At 62.0% G+C, this 15,037-nt stretch overlaps 3 protein-coding genes across 8 annotated transcripts; all 3 read right to left on the bottom strand.

Annotated features, from left to right (window-relative positions):
• Positions 1-12: 12 nt before the first annotated feature.
• On the bottom strand, positions 13-4,762 carry LOC107323147 (whey acidic protein-like). Of its 6 annotated transcripts, none has more exons than XM_032448643.1 (8): positions 4,214-4,762; positions 3,133-3,348; positions 2,795-2,944; positions 2,117-2,284; positions 1,099-2,022; positions 719-871; positions 372-608; positions 13-142 (listed from the first exon to the last, which is right to left on the bottom strand). In XM_032448643.1, the coding sequence occupies exons 1-5, from the start codon at positions 4,308-4,310 to the stop codon at positions 1,727-1,729; spliced, it is 927 nt and encodes a 308-aa protein (XP_032304534.1). In that variant the 5' UTR covers positions 4,311-4,762; the 3' UTR covers positions 13-142; positions 372-608; positions 719-871; positions 1,099-1,726. The 6 variants fall into 6 exon arrangements, with proteins under 6 accessions (XP_032304534.1, XP_032304535.1, XP_032304533.1 ...); XM_032448644.1 differs by having other exon boundaries at positions 13-608; positions 1,099-1,207; positions 1,323-2,022; XM_032448642.1 differs by having other exon boundaries at positions 13-608.
• A 522-nt stretch (positions 4,763-5,284) lies between these two features.
• On the bottom strand, positions 5,285-6,967 carry LOC116654303 (WAP four-disulfide core domain protein 3-like). The gene is made up of 6 exons (XM_032448648.1): positions 6,501-6,967; positions 6,299-6,406; positions 5,999-6,139; positions 5,704-5,844; positions 5,381-5,518; positions 5,285-5,295 (listed from the first exon to the last, which is right to left on the bottom strand). The coding sequence occupies exons 1-6, from the start codon at positions 6,808-6,810 to the stop codon at positions 5,285-5,287; spliced, it is 849 nt and encodes a 282-aa protein (XP_032304539.1). The 5' UTR covers positions 6,811-6,967.
• Positions 6,968-7,908: 941 nt separating this feature from the next.
• On the bottom strand, positions 7,909-9,364 carry LOC107323167 (WAP four-disulfide core domain protein 2-like). Its single transcript, XM_015881994.2, has 4 exons — positions 9,193-9,364; positions 8,862-8,996; positions 8,190-8,342; positions 7,909-8,112 (listed from the first exon to the last, which is right to left on the bottom strand). The coding sequence occupies exons 1-3, from the start codon at positions 9,278-9,280 to the stop codon at positions 8,191-8,193; spliced, it is 375 nt and encodes a 124-aa protein (XP_015737480.1). The 5' UTR covers positions 9,281-9,364; the 3' UTR covers positions 7,909-8,112; position 8,190.
• Between the last annotated feature and the right edge of the window lie 5,673 nt (positions 9,365-15,037).

The raw sequence follows: 15,037 nt of genomic DNA, 5'->3' as shown, positions 1-15,037 counted from the left end.
GTCATCTGGAGATGGTGTTCACTTTCTTTATTGCTGGTGATGGTGAGAAGGAGACAGGCCAGCTCAGGTCGATGACTGCCCCATGTCCCCAGATGAAGGCACCTTCCTGACATAGAGATGCTGTTCTCCCATCATGCAGCACCTGAAAGGGAAATGTACTTCTAGGGAGCCCTGACTGATGGGAGTGTGGAGCAGAGGCCATGCTCATACACAAGTGCTGCTGGCACTGCAGCAGTTTGGCATGGCCAGGTCTGGTGAGAGGTCCCTTCTGCTCCTCATCCCTTTGGGTACCCTCACCCTGAAGGCAGAGTCCGATGCTTTGATGTGGCACAATGGTGATATCACGCTCTGTGTCAGGAGAGGACACTCACCTGGTGCTGATCTGGGTCTGGGCATGCTTGTTACTTGGGTAAAAGGGGGAGAAGGCACTATGGACAAGGGAATGGGTGGATACGGGGCCATAACAGGTACAGCCATGCAGGCCCAAGTGCAGCCTGTGTTGCAGCACTTCTCATCCCGCCTGCACACGCTGTCATCCAGGCACTGGTTCCTATGTCGGTGCCAGGGGTCCCAGCACGGCTCTGCCCGGGGGCACCACCCGGGATGCTCTGTGGGAGGAGGGGCCGTGGCTGAGTGCAGGGTCCCCTGCATTGCCTGCAGTGTTGATGCTGCTGCTCCTTGCCCGTGGTGCAGCTGGGGCCCAGCCGCCTGCCCACACCTCTGGCTGGGCGGGAGCAGCGCATGGCACAGCCAGAAAAGCAGCACTTCTCCTGCCGGGGGCAGTCCCGGTCATGCAGGCAGTCATCATCATCCTCCGTGCATGGCTCCGATGTCAGCTGTGGCCTCACCTTTGGGCACTGCCCAGGTTTGTCTGAGAAAAGGGAGGGAAGGGGGTAGCAGGGCCATGGGCTGACCCACAGGGACTGGGCTGCAGGCATGGCAGTCTTGGCACCTTGGGGCCATCTTGGAGCCACGTAGCACTCAGTGTGCACTGTGTGCACCAGGCTGTGTCTGTGCCTCCACACAAGCTGCAAGAGGCTGGGCACTGTCCCGGCTGCTTGAGGCACTGCTGGCACAGCCCCATCTCTTCCCCCTCACCTGGCTCTGGGGCCATGCAGACGTGGCCACATCGGCTGCTGCAGCACTTCTCGTCCCCTGGGCACTGCCCATCTCCTGCACAGAGCTCCTGGCACCTGGACTCCTCTGCCTGCTCAGACAGGGGGCAGATCCCTGGTTTCTCTGGAAGGCAGGAGATGTGCAGCTGGGGGTGGCTGGGCATGACCAGAGATGCCCTGGGGGGTAAGGTGCTCAGTGGCTCCAACCTTGGTCTGGACGCAGGCACACATAGTCACAGCCTTGCAGGCAGCACTTCTCCTCTCCGGGGCAGTCAGCGTCACACCGGCACCATTCTCTGCAGTCATAGCTGGGGAACAGCCCGGCGTTGGCTGGGCAGAAGCCATCCTTCCCTGCAGGGCATGGTGTGGAATGCAGTGCAGTGGTCCCATGGGGACACAGCCCAGCACACATCAGCAGGGTTACATTGCCTGATCCAACACTGCATCCCTCCATGTTGGGGCCCCTCTTTCCTCCCAGGGTGGCAGCTCTGCCATTGCTGTGTCTCCATGTGGCAGGGGCAGAGCTGGCAGTATCTGCACTGCAGAGCAGAGCTTGGATGGTGGGGTCATTGTGTTGGAGGTGAGAGCAGGATGACCACTGTAGGGTGTCTTCATTGTCCCCACCACGTCCTTGTTGCTGTGTGCACTGCTCCCATCCCAGCCTTTCTCTGCCTGTGATGGGCACTGTGGGCACCCCTGGTCCCCAGGCCACAGCCCTGCCTGTGATCCACATCCCACCCCGTCCCACTGCTCTCACGTGCTGGTGCTGCAGGCAGGCACTGCAGGCCGCAGCTGCTGTTGCAGCACTTCAGCTCATCGGGGCAGTCGCCATCACCATTGCACTCCTGCTGGCACGGCCCCTCCAGCTCCAGCAGCATTGTGGGACACTCTCCAGTTTTGGGTTTCTCTGTTGGAGCAGAGCAGTCAGGAGCAGCCCTGAGCACGGCTGGACTCTGGGGGTCATCGCATTGCCCCCACCACCCAGAGCTCCGTGCCCTCACCATGTCCCAGGCACACCCGGCGGCACGCTGCCCATGTCCCAAAGCGGTTGGCATTGCCCCCGCAGCCGCTGTACGGGAAGGTCTCACATTGCCCAGAGGTGACGTTGTAGAAGAAGCTCAGCTCGTGGCCGCCGCAGGGCCCCGGCACAGCGGGGAGGTGGCAGATGTCTGCAGCACAGCCCTGAGCGCCCCGCGGAGCCGTGGCTGCCCCCATGCACGTGGCTGTGGTGGTACCCACAGGCCTTACCCTGTGCCAGCTCCACTCAGGCCAGGCTGCAGCCCAGCGGGCAGCACTTCTGGCTGCCCAGGCAGTCCTTGTCCTCCTGGCAGCGGAAGGAGCAGGGGTAAAGCAGCCCCTCCAGGGCCGCAGCGGGGCAGGCACCGGGCTTCTCTGCAACACCGAGTGGTGCAGCAGGGGGTGAGGTGCAACCCGAGGGCACCAATGGCATCACCGACATGTCTGCCCCTGTGGCCTCCCTGTGCCACATCACAGATCTCCCCCTGCTGTGTCTCAGACCCCCCCTGCACCAGCCCAGCTGCCCTCACCTGCCCCATCCCGGCCTTTGGAGATGGGGGTCGTCAGAGGTGCCAGAGCTGCTCTGGGCAATGGGAAAAGGACAAGGAAGGGGATGGGGCTGGAGGACAAGGGGTGCTGGGGCTGTGCTGGTGCTGCTGTACCTTCTGCCGGGGGTGTGCAGCGGAGGCGGCACTTGTGGGAACAGCACTTGAGCCAACCGGGACATGTTGAGTCATTGGTGCAGAGCGGGGGCTCCTGCTGGAGGCAGCGTGTGAAGTCCCGGGGACACAGACCTGGTTTTTGCAGCTCCCCTGTAGCAGGACTTGGGGTCAGGGCAGCGCCCAGCATCACCCTGCCTGTGGACGGGATGGCTGCAGCCTCTGCAACCCATTGCACCCCTCCCTGCCATGCACACCCCAATGCAACGTGCACACCTTCCCTACAGCCTCTCCCCTCCTGGCACAGCCCCCTGCCATGAAGCTCATCCTCCCTGCCTCACCCTGGTGTGTGCTCTCAGCCTGGCTGAGGCTCCAGTCCACTTCTCCAGGAGGAGGGAAGTCGCTGCTGCCGTTCCCCAGCGGTGTCACGCAGATGAAGCCGCAGGTGGTGAAGCAGCACTTCAGGTCCTGCGGGCACCCTCTGTCATCACCACAGGCGCTGGGACATGGCGTGCGCTGAGGCTGAGATGAGGGCTGGGGGCAGACGCCGGGGTGGGCTGTGGGGTGGGAACTCCTGAGTGGGGAACTCGGGGTGCTGCGCTCCCCCTGCGGCTGGGAATCTCCCTGGCCCACAGCTGAGGATGATGTGCCTGTGCTGAGCCGTGCGAGCACCGCTTCTGCAAACAGCCCTTGTCAGCTCTTGGCAGCGCTGTGATGTTTGAGTTGCAAACAGAGTCGCTGCTGGGAAGGTTTCACTGCAAACAGCAGCTGTTCCACTCAAACAAAGGAAAACTCCCATCGCTGTGGAGGCGGCTCTAGTGCAGAGCCGGGCTGCTCTGGTGTAGCTTCGTCCCACGCAGGGTGGGACGGGGCATTCGATGGTGTGTGCCCACTGCATTACCCACAGCCACACCAGAATCACAGAACTGTAGGGGCTGGAAGGGAACTCCAGAGGTCATTGAGCCCATCCCCCTGCTAAAGCAGGTTCCCTACAGCAGGTCACACTGATAGGTGTCCAGATGGGTCTTGGATATCTCCAGGGAAGGAGATTCCACCACCCCTCTGGGCAGCACCCACCTGGATGGCTCTGCATGGACCAGGTGCTATATGCAGGGCTGAGGAAGGGAGGTATGGCCTGAGGAGAAACTGATCCAAGTCAGCCCAAGGGCTGTAAGCGGGTGGCTGGGAGCAGCTGCCAGCCCTGAGACCCCACAGCAGCACAGTGTGCACAGCGCCCAAACTGCTGCCCTGCACAACCCCTGCATGGCCCCTGGCCCTACCGAGCATGGCCGGTGCTCTGTGAGAGCAGCAGAGGACAGCAATGTCTCAGCTCAGAAGTGCCAGCACGGAGGGACAGGAGCAGGACGTGCACACAGGGTGCAGCTGGACAGAGCTGGCTCAGACCCCCCTGCCAATACTCACCATCTTCCTCCCCCAGTGCAGTGCTCGGCTCTGTGCTGAGGAGCAGCCCCAGGAGGAGGCAAAGCCCCAAGCACACGGTGCTGCGGGGATGCTGCATGCTCACAGCTGAGGCAGTACTGGGTTTAAAGTCTCCGGTGGAGCTGCCAGGGGTGCTGCAGCACAGCTGGTGGGGAGCAGGCAGAGAACAAGAGGAGGGATCGTTCCCAGAACCACAGGCTCCCTGCCAGCCGGCTGCTTATCTCCAGATACAATGCGCTTTTGGGTCAGGATGACCCATGGGGATGGGACTGGGGCAGGGACAGGGCAGCTGAGGTCTCACAGGTGCCATCCCTGCAGTACTGCACAGCAGAGCCTGGAGAGCCCTGGGGATGGAGCACAGTGATGGGATCGGCCAGGATAGGAGCGAGTGGGCCTGCATGGCTCCCAGCACATGGGCGTTGCTTCTCACCCTGTCCCCAGGCTGAGTGTTCCATCTGCCCCTGACTGTGCTTCCAACCTGAGTTTCACACCTCGGGATGCAAATAAACCCTTTCTTGGTGTAAGGAATCTGAGTCAACAGGTTTCTGGCACTCCTGTCCGTGACTGCTGGGACAGCTGCAGCGTTTCCCCAGGACCCTGACAGTGGGGTGGTGGTGCCTGAGGGGCACAGCATGGACATGGGGCCTCCTCTCACTGCCCTGGGGCTGCCTGCAGCCACTTGTCCACCCGCAGTAATTGCACCATGGAAAACCCCCAGCACACCGCAGGCAACAGAAAGCACCCAGAGCAGCCGAGCTGCCACACGCTGGTTTATTCTGAGTCAGTGTTTCCAGGCAGATTGGGGGTGTCTGTGCCGTGCACTGCCTGGCACACACAGAGGGGCTGGATGTCGGGGTTTGCCTTTGTCCCTGGAGCACAGCTGTGGGAGGTGGGGGTGGCAGAGCCCTCAGCCAGGGTGGGTCACACAGTGCTTGTACCCTCAGCCAGAGGTGCTGCCACAGGGATGGGAGCAGCAGGGCAGGGGGTGCTGTGATGGTGGTGGAGTGGAATGACCTTGAAATGGCAGCTCCCAGTGCCATCCCTCAGCCAGGGCTATGCTGTGCCTGGAAGAGATGGATGTGGTGGGCAGAGCAGGATGAGCCCCATCCTGTGCCATCCCCTGTGGGCTGGGTGTGGGGCTGGTCTTACCCTGCAGTGGGAGAACACATGTGCGGCCACAGTCCTGCAGGCAGCACTTCTGACCGGGTGGACAGTCCTTGTCCTCCAGACATAGGATGTGGCATTTACTAGCCCTGCTAGTTGTGGCAGGACAGAGCCCCGGGCGCACTGTGCATGTGCAGAGAGAGGGAATGGTGTGGTGAGCTGCTGGCTGCTGCTCCTCCCCAAGCCCCCTCAGCCCCCAAAGGGGCAAATTGTGCCAGGGTGCTGGCCCTGCAGGGAGGGTGCGCAGCCAGGGAGGGGGTCGCATGGGAAAGTGTCACAGTCTCTGCCCCATGGCACAAAGCTTTTACCCTCAGTGGGCAGTTTGCAGATGTGGCCGCAGCCGGTGGTGCAGCACTTCTTGGCCCCGGGACAGTCAGCATCGCTGTCACACCGCTCCACGCAGGGGCCCAGGGAGCCCCGCAGCAGCACAGGGCACGCACCGGGCTTTGCTGCAGGAGAGCAGCCGTGAGCATCACAGCCCTGAGCATTAAAGCCCCACTGTGCCCGAGGGATGCCCCTGTGGCATGCATGGGGAGTGCACGGCAGGAGGATGCTCAGCCCTTGCACTGCCTGGAGAGGAGTGGGAATGGGGGCAGCAGGTACCTTTGTATGGGGTGGTGCAGGACAGCCCACAGCCAGAGAAGCAGCATTTCTGATCCCCGGGGCAGTCCCCGTCATCAGTGCACACATTGGGGCAGGCAGCAACGTGCCAGGCTCGCTTCCATGGGCAAAGGCCAGATTTGGCTGGAGGAGACAGGGGGCTCAGGGTACGGCTCAGAGCCAGCCTGGCCTTGCAGCATGGATGCAATTGCTCTCACGATGATGGAACTGCCAACCCCTGGCTCTGCCCCACTCCACCTCCAGCCCAGCACAAGCACAGCTCCCCAGCACAGGTGACCTTACCTGGCTTAATTCGCAGGCAGAGGGCACAGCATCTCTCCCCATGGCCACACACCGTCTCATTGCAGCAGCTCACCCCGCAGTTCACCGCTCCAGAGCTGACCAGGCTCTCTGTGAGGCGAGAAGCGCTGTGTGCTGGGGAGCACAGCTCTCCCCATGGCACCCACCCCCTGCCCAGCACCAGGAGCCCCACAGCTCCCCATACCTGCAGCAGGGAGCAGGCAGGAGCTCACGTCCTGGAGAAGGCAGCACTTCTCAGTGCCGGGGCAGCTGTGGTCAGACAGGCAGAACCTCCTGGTGGGGCGCATGGGGCTGCTCCCCACTGCTGGGCACACACCCGCTTTGCTGGGGGCAGGCATTGCAGCTGGCGGCCGCTGGCCCCGCTGTGCCCGGCGTGGTGGGGGGCCGGCAGGGGGACCATTGCCGCGATCCCCACGGTGCTGCTGGGCTGGGGCAGGTGGCAGCTCGGCACACAGGGTCAGGAGCAGCAGCACAAGGGCACAGGCGCTGGGCATCGTGCTGCTGGGGGGAGCTGTGGCACTGTGACTGCCAGTCGGTATTTAAATCTGCTGGGGGGAGCTGGCCCATGGCAGCGCGTGTTTCTAGGGCTGTGGGAGCACTGAGCATGAACAATTCGTTTTGAGGGAGACTCCCAGAGCAGTGCTGGGCTCCCAGCCCATGGCTGGCGCATCCCCTGCAGCGCTCCCTTTCCAGGTCACCAGTGACCCGCAAACAGCCAGGCCAGGGGATGTGGGAGGTGCTCCCCAACCCTGCTCCCTGTGCTCCCCGATGTGGGCACCTGGGAGAGCCCAGAGAGTCTGTGCATCCCATCACTGCTTCCCAGAGCCCACCCCATCCTGCACAAAGAGCATCAGCACCATCTCCCAGCACACGCAGAGTGGGGAGCAATGCTGCAGAGCTGTGGTGGGATGTGTGTGGGGACACATCTGTGCTGCAGGCACCAGGCTGTGCAGGACAGGCTGCAGGGTGGCAGTGCAATCCCCCAGCAGTGCCAGACCTTCAGAAGTCCATGGTATCATTTGCTCTGGCCCTGAGGGTTCCTCAGCTCCCGCTGTCTCTGGGATCTGTGGGGCTCTTGGGGAGAGTGGAAGAGCAGCAGGAGCAAGGGCTGGGTCTGAGCAGGGTGGGCAGCGATGGGGCAGGGACAAGCAGTCTTCACTGTCCATGGCTCCCTCAATCTGCTGCCATGGGCGCTGTGCTGCTGATGGGCTGGGAGTGCATAGTGCAGGGGGTGCTTTGAGAGATGCCCTGCCATTGCACACAGCAGCAGCAGCATCACCATCCCCCCCTAGGCCATCACAGAGCTCCGCTCCGTGGACACAGCTGCAACTGCATACCATGCCCCAGTTGGAGCACATCCCTTAACAGGCCCAGGAGAAAATGCTGGAACAGCTGAGGCTGTGAGACAGCGCTGAGCAGGAGTGTGGGCTGGGGAGCCTTGGGGAAATGGGGCCTGGGATCAGCACTGCAGGAACGGTGCTGGCTTGGGATGCAGACCCTTCTAGACCCTGCCTGCTCCAGCACCCATTTGGGCACAATGAGTGCACTGCAGAGCACAGCCGGGAGCGCATCAGGATGGAGACGTGGCCAAAAACAGGGCAGGGAGTGGCTGCTTTATTGGCGAGAGTGCAGGGGGCTGCGGCACACCCCGAGCGGGGCCCTGGAATGGGAGCTGAGGCTGAAGGCTCCACGCTGGGATCCAGGCCGGGGCCAGGGCAGGAGGACACCGGGGGTCGGGCAGTGCGGCGTCTCTATGGGCAGCAGCTTCCCTGGAGCTGGGATGAAGGAGGTTGTACCTGCAAAGGGAGCAGAGGACTGTGAGCGGGATGGGGCAAGTGGGACAGGAGCCCAGGGCCGGTGGGTGCTGACTGACCTCAGTACAGTGGAGTCATGCAGGAGATCTTCCCGCAGCCATTCCTGCAGCACTTCATGATCCCAGAGCAGTTGGAGTCCGTCTTGCACTGGTTAACGCAGAGCCCCAGCATGGGGATCCCTGGCTTCACGGCTGGGCAGGTGCCAGGTTTCTCTGCAAGGCAAAGGACACAGCGTGAGACCCGCTGTCCCTGGCGTGGTGCGCAGGGCTGTGCTGCAGCTCCTGGGGCTGAGCACGGTGAGCACCCTGCAGCAGTGCGGCTGTGGGGCCGTGCCTGGTGCAGAGCTGGGAAGGGCACTGCTTGGAGACCCTTCCTGAGCTCATTGCTGGACGCAGGACAGTGCTGGGGCTGACGCAGTGTGCAGCTGTGAAGATGCAGTGGGTGTGTGCTCTCTGCCCCTGACAGCGACCTCAGCAGCACCAGGGATGCTCAGAGCCAACCGAACTGCAGGCAGGAGGAAGGGGTGAGTGTGGCCAGCACCACCCCAGGCTGTGTGGGCAGCTGCTCCATGGAAGCACAGCCCGATCCTGTGGGGCTCCGTGCAGAGTCCCATGACTGTGCTGCAGCCAGAGCACAGGGGACGCCCAGGACCACACCGCTACCGAGCGCCGGGAGCCCCAGAGCTCGTTGGCTCGTGGGAGCAGGACTTGCACCAACCCTGGGAGCGTTACCGTTGGGCTCCTGGCAGGCCTTGCCACAGGCCGCCGGGCAGCACTTGAGGGTGCTCTCGCAGTCGCCATCGGACTGGCACCCCAGCGTGCAGTTCGCTTCTTCTGCTGCTGGCTCTGGGCACACGCCGGCTTTTACTGGAAGGCAAAGGCACACGTTGTGGGTGGGAGGGCTGTCTGGAGGAGGGCGATGCTGTTCCCAGCCCTGGCGTGGGCTCAGGGATGCTGCAGAGCTCAGCCACGCTGCAGAACGTGTGCCTGGAGCCCATCCCCAGCAGGCCCCAGGCCAGGAGTGATGCCGGCTGCTGCCGCGGGGCCGTGCGCTCATACTCACTCGTGACATTCAGGACGGATGCTGGCAGCAGCTCTGACCCGAGAACCAGGAGCCCCGCGAAGAGGAGCACGCTGCTGGCCTTGGGCATGGTGCAGGGGAGCTGTGCGCGTGCGGGGCCACCCGGCTGGGCTTTAAGCTCCTCTCCAGGTGGGGCGGGAGGGGACTGCCTTCCGGGTGGCTCATAAGGAACTGGCTGGGCCAGGCTCCCCCTTCGTGCCATTGCACAATCCCCAAGTATCAGGTATCTGCTCGCTGCTGGCAGCTGACCAGGAAGTGGGAGCCTCGAGGAGCCCAGGCGTCTACGCAGAAAACTTGCCCGGCAGGAACAGCAGCCAAGTGCCGCACGCTGCATCTGCTCTGCACCTGGGAGCCCCCAGCCCACAGCATGTGGGGCACAGAGCCACAGCAGGGCCGCTACTGGTCAGCTGTGGGTCGGGGCCAGCAGTAGATGTGGGGCACATAACGAGTGTGCTTGGACCCATCCCGTCCTGTTGCACATGTGAGCACAGCCCTGACGTGCTGCTTGGTTATGCAGTGGTGCTCAGGTGGGTGGTGGGCAGGGAGTGATCTGCTGTGTGCTCTGGCCGTGCCTGCTGCTCCATGGCACCGTGCAATGGGAGCCATGTGGCTCCAGGCCCCTCTGTGGGCCACCTCCCCTGCAGCCTGTGCACTGCGTGCCTGGCGGTGCTGGGCAGCACCAATCTGGGCTGTATTTGAGCAGACCAAGCAATCCTAATCACCCCACGTGGCTGCAAGCTCTCATCACTGTTTGCCGCTCCACCAGTTCTTGCTCATCTGCAGGCACTACCGGCAGTGGTTTTCATTCCTTTGGGTTTGCTGATGGAAGCAGAGCAGCTCAGCACTGTGCTGGGAGACCCGAGGTCCTTCGCTCACTGTTCCAGGTTTGGCTCAGCCCATTTGGTCACTGCGTAGGACCCAGTGCTCTGCATGGCGCTGGTGCTGCCCAGCTGCAGGGCTGGGGCTGAATCTGCTCTTCTGGGCAGAACCCAGAGCATCCCCAACCCTGGCCCTATCCTGGATCTATGCCTGGGCCGAGCCTCTCCTCTGCATTGTGAGGGTGGAAATGGGGCCCTCCTCCATTGCTGAGCCCCCATCACTGAGCACCCATAACCCTCACAGCTTTGGGCTGCAGCATCCTGGAGCCATGCGTGGGCTTGGGGCAGTCCCCACTCCGAGGTCACGAGCTGTTTGTCTGCTTGGCCAGCATCTATTTCCAGGTAATTTAAGCCCACAGTCAACAACGCAGCGAGGCACAGAGCAACAGTAAATCAGTAACTGTTTGCATTTGCTGCAGTCCCCTCCCCAGCGCGTGTGTTTATGTAGTAACAGGACCCAGCGCTGACACCCACAGGACACTCACTGTGTTTCATTGCTGTGCAGCACAGTGGGAACGGAACAGCCCTGAGATAGCACTGGGACAGCAGAAGGCAACACCCCACAACCTGCAGTGCCTGCTGTGTGCCAGGGACTGTGCTCTGTGCTGGGGAGCTGCTCCGAGCTGGGGCTCCTGGCCCCGGGCAAACAAAGGAGCTCCTGCATAAAGGCAGCCTTGTTGCACCAGGACATGCTGCTCCAGCAGTGGGCTGGACTGAGCATCAGGTTGGGCTGGGTGCACGGTGCTGGGCTGAGTGATGTGTCCCCACTGTGTGCTGCATGGGGATAACATCCATCCTGACCCAACGCTGCAGCAGGGCTGGCACCTGGCAGTGGGGCAGTGCTGCCCACCCCACAGCTCCGGGATCAGCTCCGTATCCCACCACCATTTGTGCTGCTGCACCTGCACTGGTGCTACCAGCAGCACTTGCCTTTGAGGTTCATCACTCTGCTCATACGGCTGATCCTCTAATTGCCCTTATCAGTCCCTTTGGCTTGTAAAATCTGTAGAGTGCAGCATTTCCTGAGCACTGGTGTGAATGGGATGGGGCCGGGGGGGCTGCGGACGTGCAGATTCCAGCAGCCAACTTCACCACAGCAACCAGCAGCAGGGAAGATTGCAAGGGGTGGGAGCCCAGCAATGACCTCCAAGGAGAGCACTCATAGAGGGAGCAATGCAGAGCAGGGCAAGGTGCCAGGCTTTGCCCAGGGGTGACACTGTGACCCCCACGGAACACTGCTGAGCTCCTGTTCTGCCTGGATCTGCCTGCAGCCAGCAGGAGCAGCTGGGGAGGCACAGAACCTGCCGGCTGCGGGGCCTGCAGCTGTGCCTGGCTCAGCCCACGCACTCAGCATCGCTTCCCAGAAAATGCTTTGGCTCCTGTCGCCCACACACTGCATTCAGGATCCTGCTGTCCCTGCCCTGGCTCTGCCAGGTGCTTCCCCAGAGGACAGTGGCAGCCATTGCTCTGTGCAGCCACAGCAGCCAGCTCTGTATCAAGGTATGTCATGGGCAGGTCCCTGGCTCAGGATCATAAACTGATGGGGGCCTTTCCCCAGCAGAACTGTGCGTGCACTGTGCCTGGTGACCACAGCTGACCCACAGGTGACAAGGAAGGAGCTGAATTCACAGCCCCTCCACGAGGAGCACAGTGAATACCTTACAGGCAGTACAGCTGTGCCAGGTGGGGAACCCCCAGCAGGCAGGGACACTGGCAGGCAGGGTGAAACGGGGACACCCCTTCCTCCAGCCTCAGGCAATGTGCAGCTTCCTGAGCTCAAATCATGACCTCAGATCAGCCGCCTTCAGGGGCTGATGTTCTGGGAATTCTGACCCCTCTGGGAGCCGTCCCACCCATCCAGGTGTGCCCCATGGAGGCAGTAGTGCTCCGCTGCCGTCCCCAAGCTCTTCTTGCCCCCGTGCTGCTTACGTGGCACAGACCCCTCTGGCCCCATTCAGGGCTGAGGATCCGCCAGGCAGTGCCTGGCCCTGTGCTGCTGCAATGTGTCCCACCTGAGGGACCGCAGCCTGTGCCAGCCCTGCAGCAACCCAGGAGCTGCTGTGACTCTGTGCCCACCTCATGCACTCACCTATGATTACAGCGGCCCTGGCAGCTGGCTGCAGCTGTATGCCCAGCACAAGGATAGCCACAAGCAGAACACCGGCGGCCTTCATGGTGCTTCCGAGGATGCCGACGGCTGGCGCAGGTCAGCGGGGGTTTATATCCATATGAGGCTGGGGAGGGGCCACCACACACATAACCTTTGGGTACTGAAACTCCTGCTGCATTTCAAAGCTGTGCCCGAGGCAGCAGCAGCCCTGTGTGATGTCATTAACTGAGAAATCATTTACCATGGTCCTCTCCCACTCCCAACTGCCAGCCTGGGTGGGGACGTGAGCGTTGTGCCCAGGTGGTGGCAACATGGATTCCTCATCGCACATGTCAGATGCCGCCTGGGCCTGGAGAGAGATGGGTCAGGAAGCAAGGGTAGGGTGCTTGGCAGGAAGGTGTCGCTCACTGTGCTGTGCCCACCCCTCAGTGTCGGCTCCTGCCTGCCCCATCCCCATGTCACAGCCCTGGTCCCTAAGGGTAAGTGTGGCCTCGAGGGGAGCAGAGCGTGGGAAGGCGCAGTGCCGTGCCCCCCTGCCTTGCACTGCGCGCCATTCCTCTGCAGGGACAGGCAGGCTGGGTGCGTCACGTCGGCGGGGTCAGCGTGGGGCTGCCTGCTGCCCGCCCCATGTCCCGCTGCACCCCATCCCTGAGGGTGCCACAGCCCTTCCCAGGGGCTGCAGCCCCCAGACGGGGTGGGGAGCTCATAGTGAGTGAAGGGTGAGCGCTGCTGCAACGTGCTGCAATGTGCCGCAATGTGCTGCAATGTGCTGCTCCATTCCACGTGACACCAAGGTGGGTGATGCAGCCAAGGTGACCCGGGCACTCAGTACCTTCGTGTCCCCGCGGGGCTGTGCACGTGGTGCCATGACCCATCTGCTCCAGCTGCCTCTTGCTTCAGGGCCTGCTTTGTGGGCACCGGGCTCAATGGGCTCAGCAGAGCCATGGCTGTGGCTGTGGGTGGTGGATGTGGTGCAGGGCTGGGTGCTGGCTGGGGGGCTGCGGGGTGGGAGCTGCACGGTGCCGGGGCTGGCTGGGGGGAGCAGAGCAGGGAATGGGGAGAGGCCGTGGCTGGGCACCATGTGGGTAAGGGCTGCTCCTGGCTGGGCTCCTCTCAGCCCACCTGCAGTCGGGCGTCATCGTGCTGGGCAGACGGGATCGCTGCTGTCTCACAGGGGGATTGTACGGCTCGACGATCGTATTTCCCAGCTCGGAAATTCCTGTTTGCGTCATCCATGCTCCCAATAGCCAAACGTGCTTGTTGCTAGAGAGACTGCACCTGAAACAAAGGGATCCTTCAGAAAGACAAACAAAAGGCCGCAGAACCGTCCCATCCCCGCAGGGCCGTTCAGACTGAACCCGACGTGAGGACGAGCAGCGCCGCGGCGGCAGCGTGACGATTCGTAGAGTCACCGCATTACGGCGTGTTGGAAGGGACCCCAGAGTCCCCCCGGGTCCCCACACCGTGCCCTGGGCTGCCTGTCCCACCCCCAGCCCAGGTCCGGCTGCTTCAGGCCATATCCACAGCCTTGGGCACCTCCAGCGATGGGCACGCACAGCCCTACCCGGGTCCCCTCGGCCGTGGGGAGCTCCTGCCCGGTGCGCGCATCCCCCTCCCCTCCCTGCTCCGTCCCAGCCGTGCCGAGCCGTGACGACTCATCCCGGGACAGCGGAGCTGCTCGTTGGCCGGCAGGGGAGGCTGTTGCTCCGCCGAAGCACGGGACTAGGAGAGCGTCTGGGTACCGCTCGGCGCAGAACGGAGCCGTGCCGAGCCGAACCGAGCCGAGCCGTGCTGATGTGTGCCAAGGTGCGCCTTGCCAAGCTGTGCCATGCCAAGATATGCCATGCAATAGTGTACCATGCTAAGCTGTGCCATGCCATGCTGATGTGTGCCAAGCTGTGCCAAACTGTGCCGTGCCATGATGAAATGTGCCAAACTGTTCCATGCCATGCTGATGTGTGCCTAGGTGTGCCATGCTACGATATGCCATGCAATAGTGTGCCGTGCCAAGCTGTGCCATGCCATGCTGTACCATGCTAAGCTGTGCCATGCCATGCTGATGTATGAGAAGCTCTGCAGTGCTATGCCATGCCATGCCATGCCATTCTGATGTGTGTCACAGCTTAGCATGGCACAGCTTGGCACATTTCAGCACAGCATGGCACATTTTGTCATGGCGCCCATAGATCAGCATGGTACACATCAGCATGGCATGGTACAGCATGTCATGGCACAGCATTGGTGTAAATCCTGCAGCTCACCCCAATGGAAACCCCTCTCAGCTCTAATACTTTCATCTCCAGAGCCGTTTCTACCTGGTCTATTTTCATTGCCCAAGATGAACGTGAAAAGGGAAGCGAATATAAATGGGGAAACGTGCATTAATTTTTCAAAGCCGTTTCCAGCAGCACATGCTGTGCATCTGAGCAGAGGGTTTGCAATGAGCGTTGGTGAGAGCTGCTGGAAAAACCCAGTGAGGGCTCAGCAGGTCATCCCAGCACCTACATCACAAAGCTCCTGGCCGCCCTGACTGCTTCCTTCTGCTACAAAGAACAGGGAGTGCTACGAGAACTGACTCTTTTACTGCTGTTTTTATGTAGGGAGGTTCTATGCAGCCTGGCACTGCTCTGGTTTCAAAGCTGGGCTCTGTGGAAATCCAAGTGTTGAGCCCACATGGAAATCTGGAGCAGAGGCAGCAGGAGGCGCAGGGCCTGGCTCACGGGGAGAGCTGCAACAGCTCTGCCAGGAACAAAAACCCAATTCAGCTCCAGCCCTGCTGCTGCCAGCATCAGGGTGTGCCTCCACGGGAAGCACCACATTGCCCTCCCAGTGCCCGCTG

Source organism: Coturnix japonica, chromosome 20 (assembly GCF_001577835.2).
Source record: "Coturnix japonica isolate 7356 chromosome 20, Coturnix japonica 2.1, whole genome shotgun sequence".
Classification (NCBI taxonomy): Eukaryota; Metazoa; Chordata; class Aves; order Galliformes; family Phasianidae; genus Coturnix; species Coturnix japonica.
This window is presented reverse-complemented; position numbering and strand designations above follow the sequence as displayed.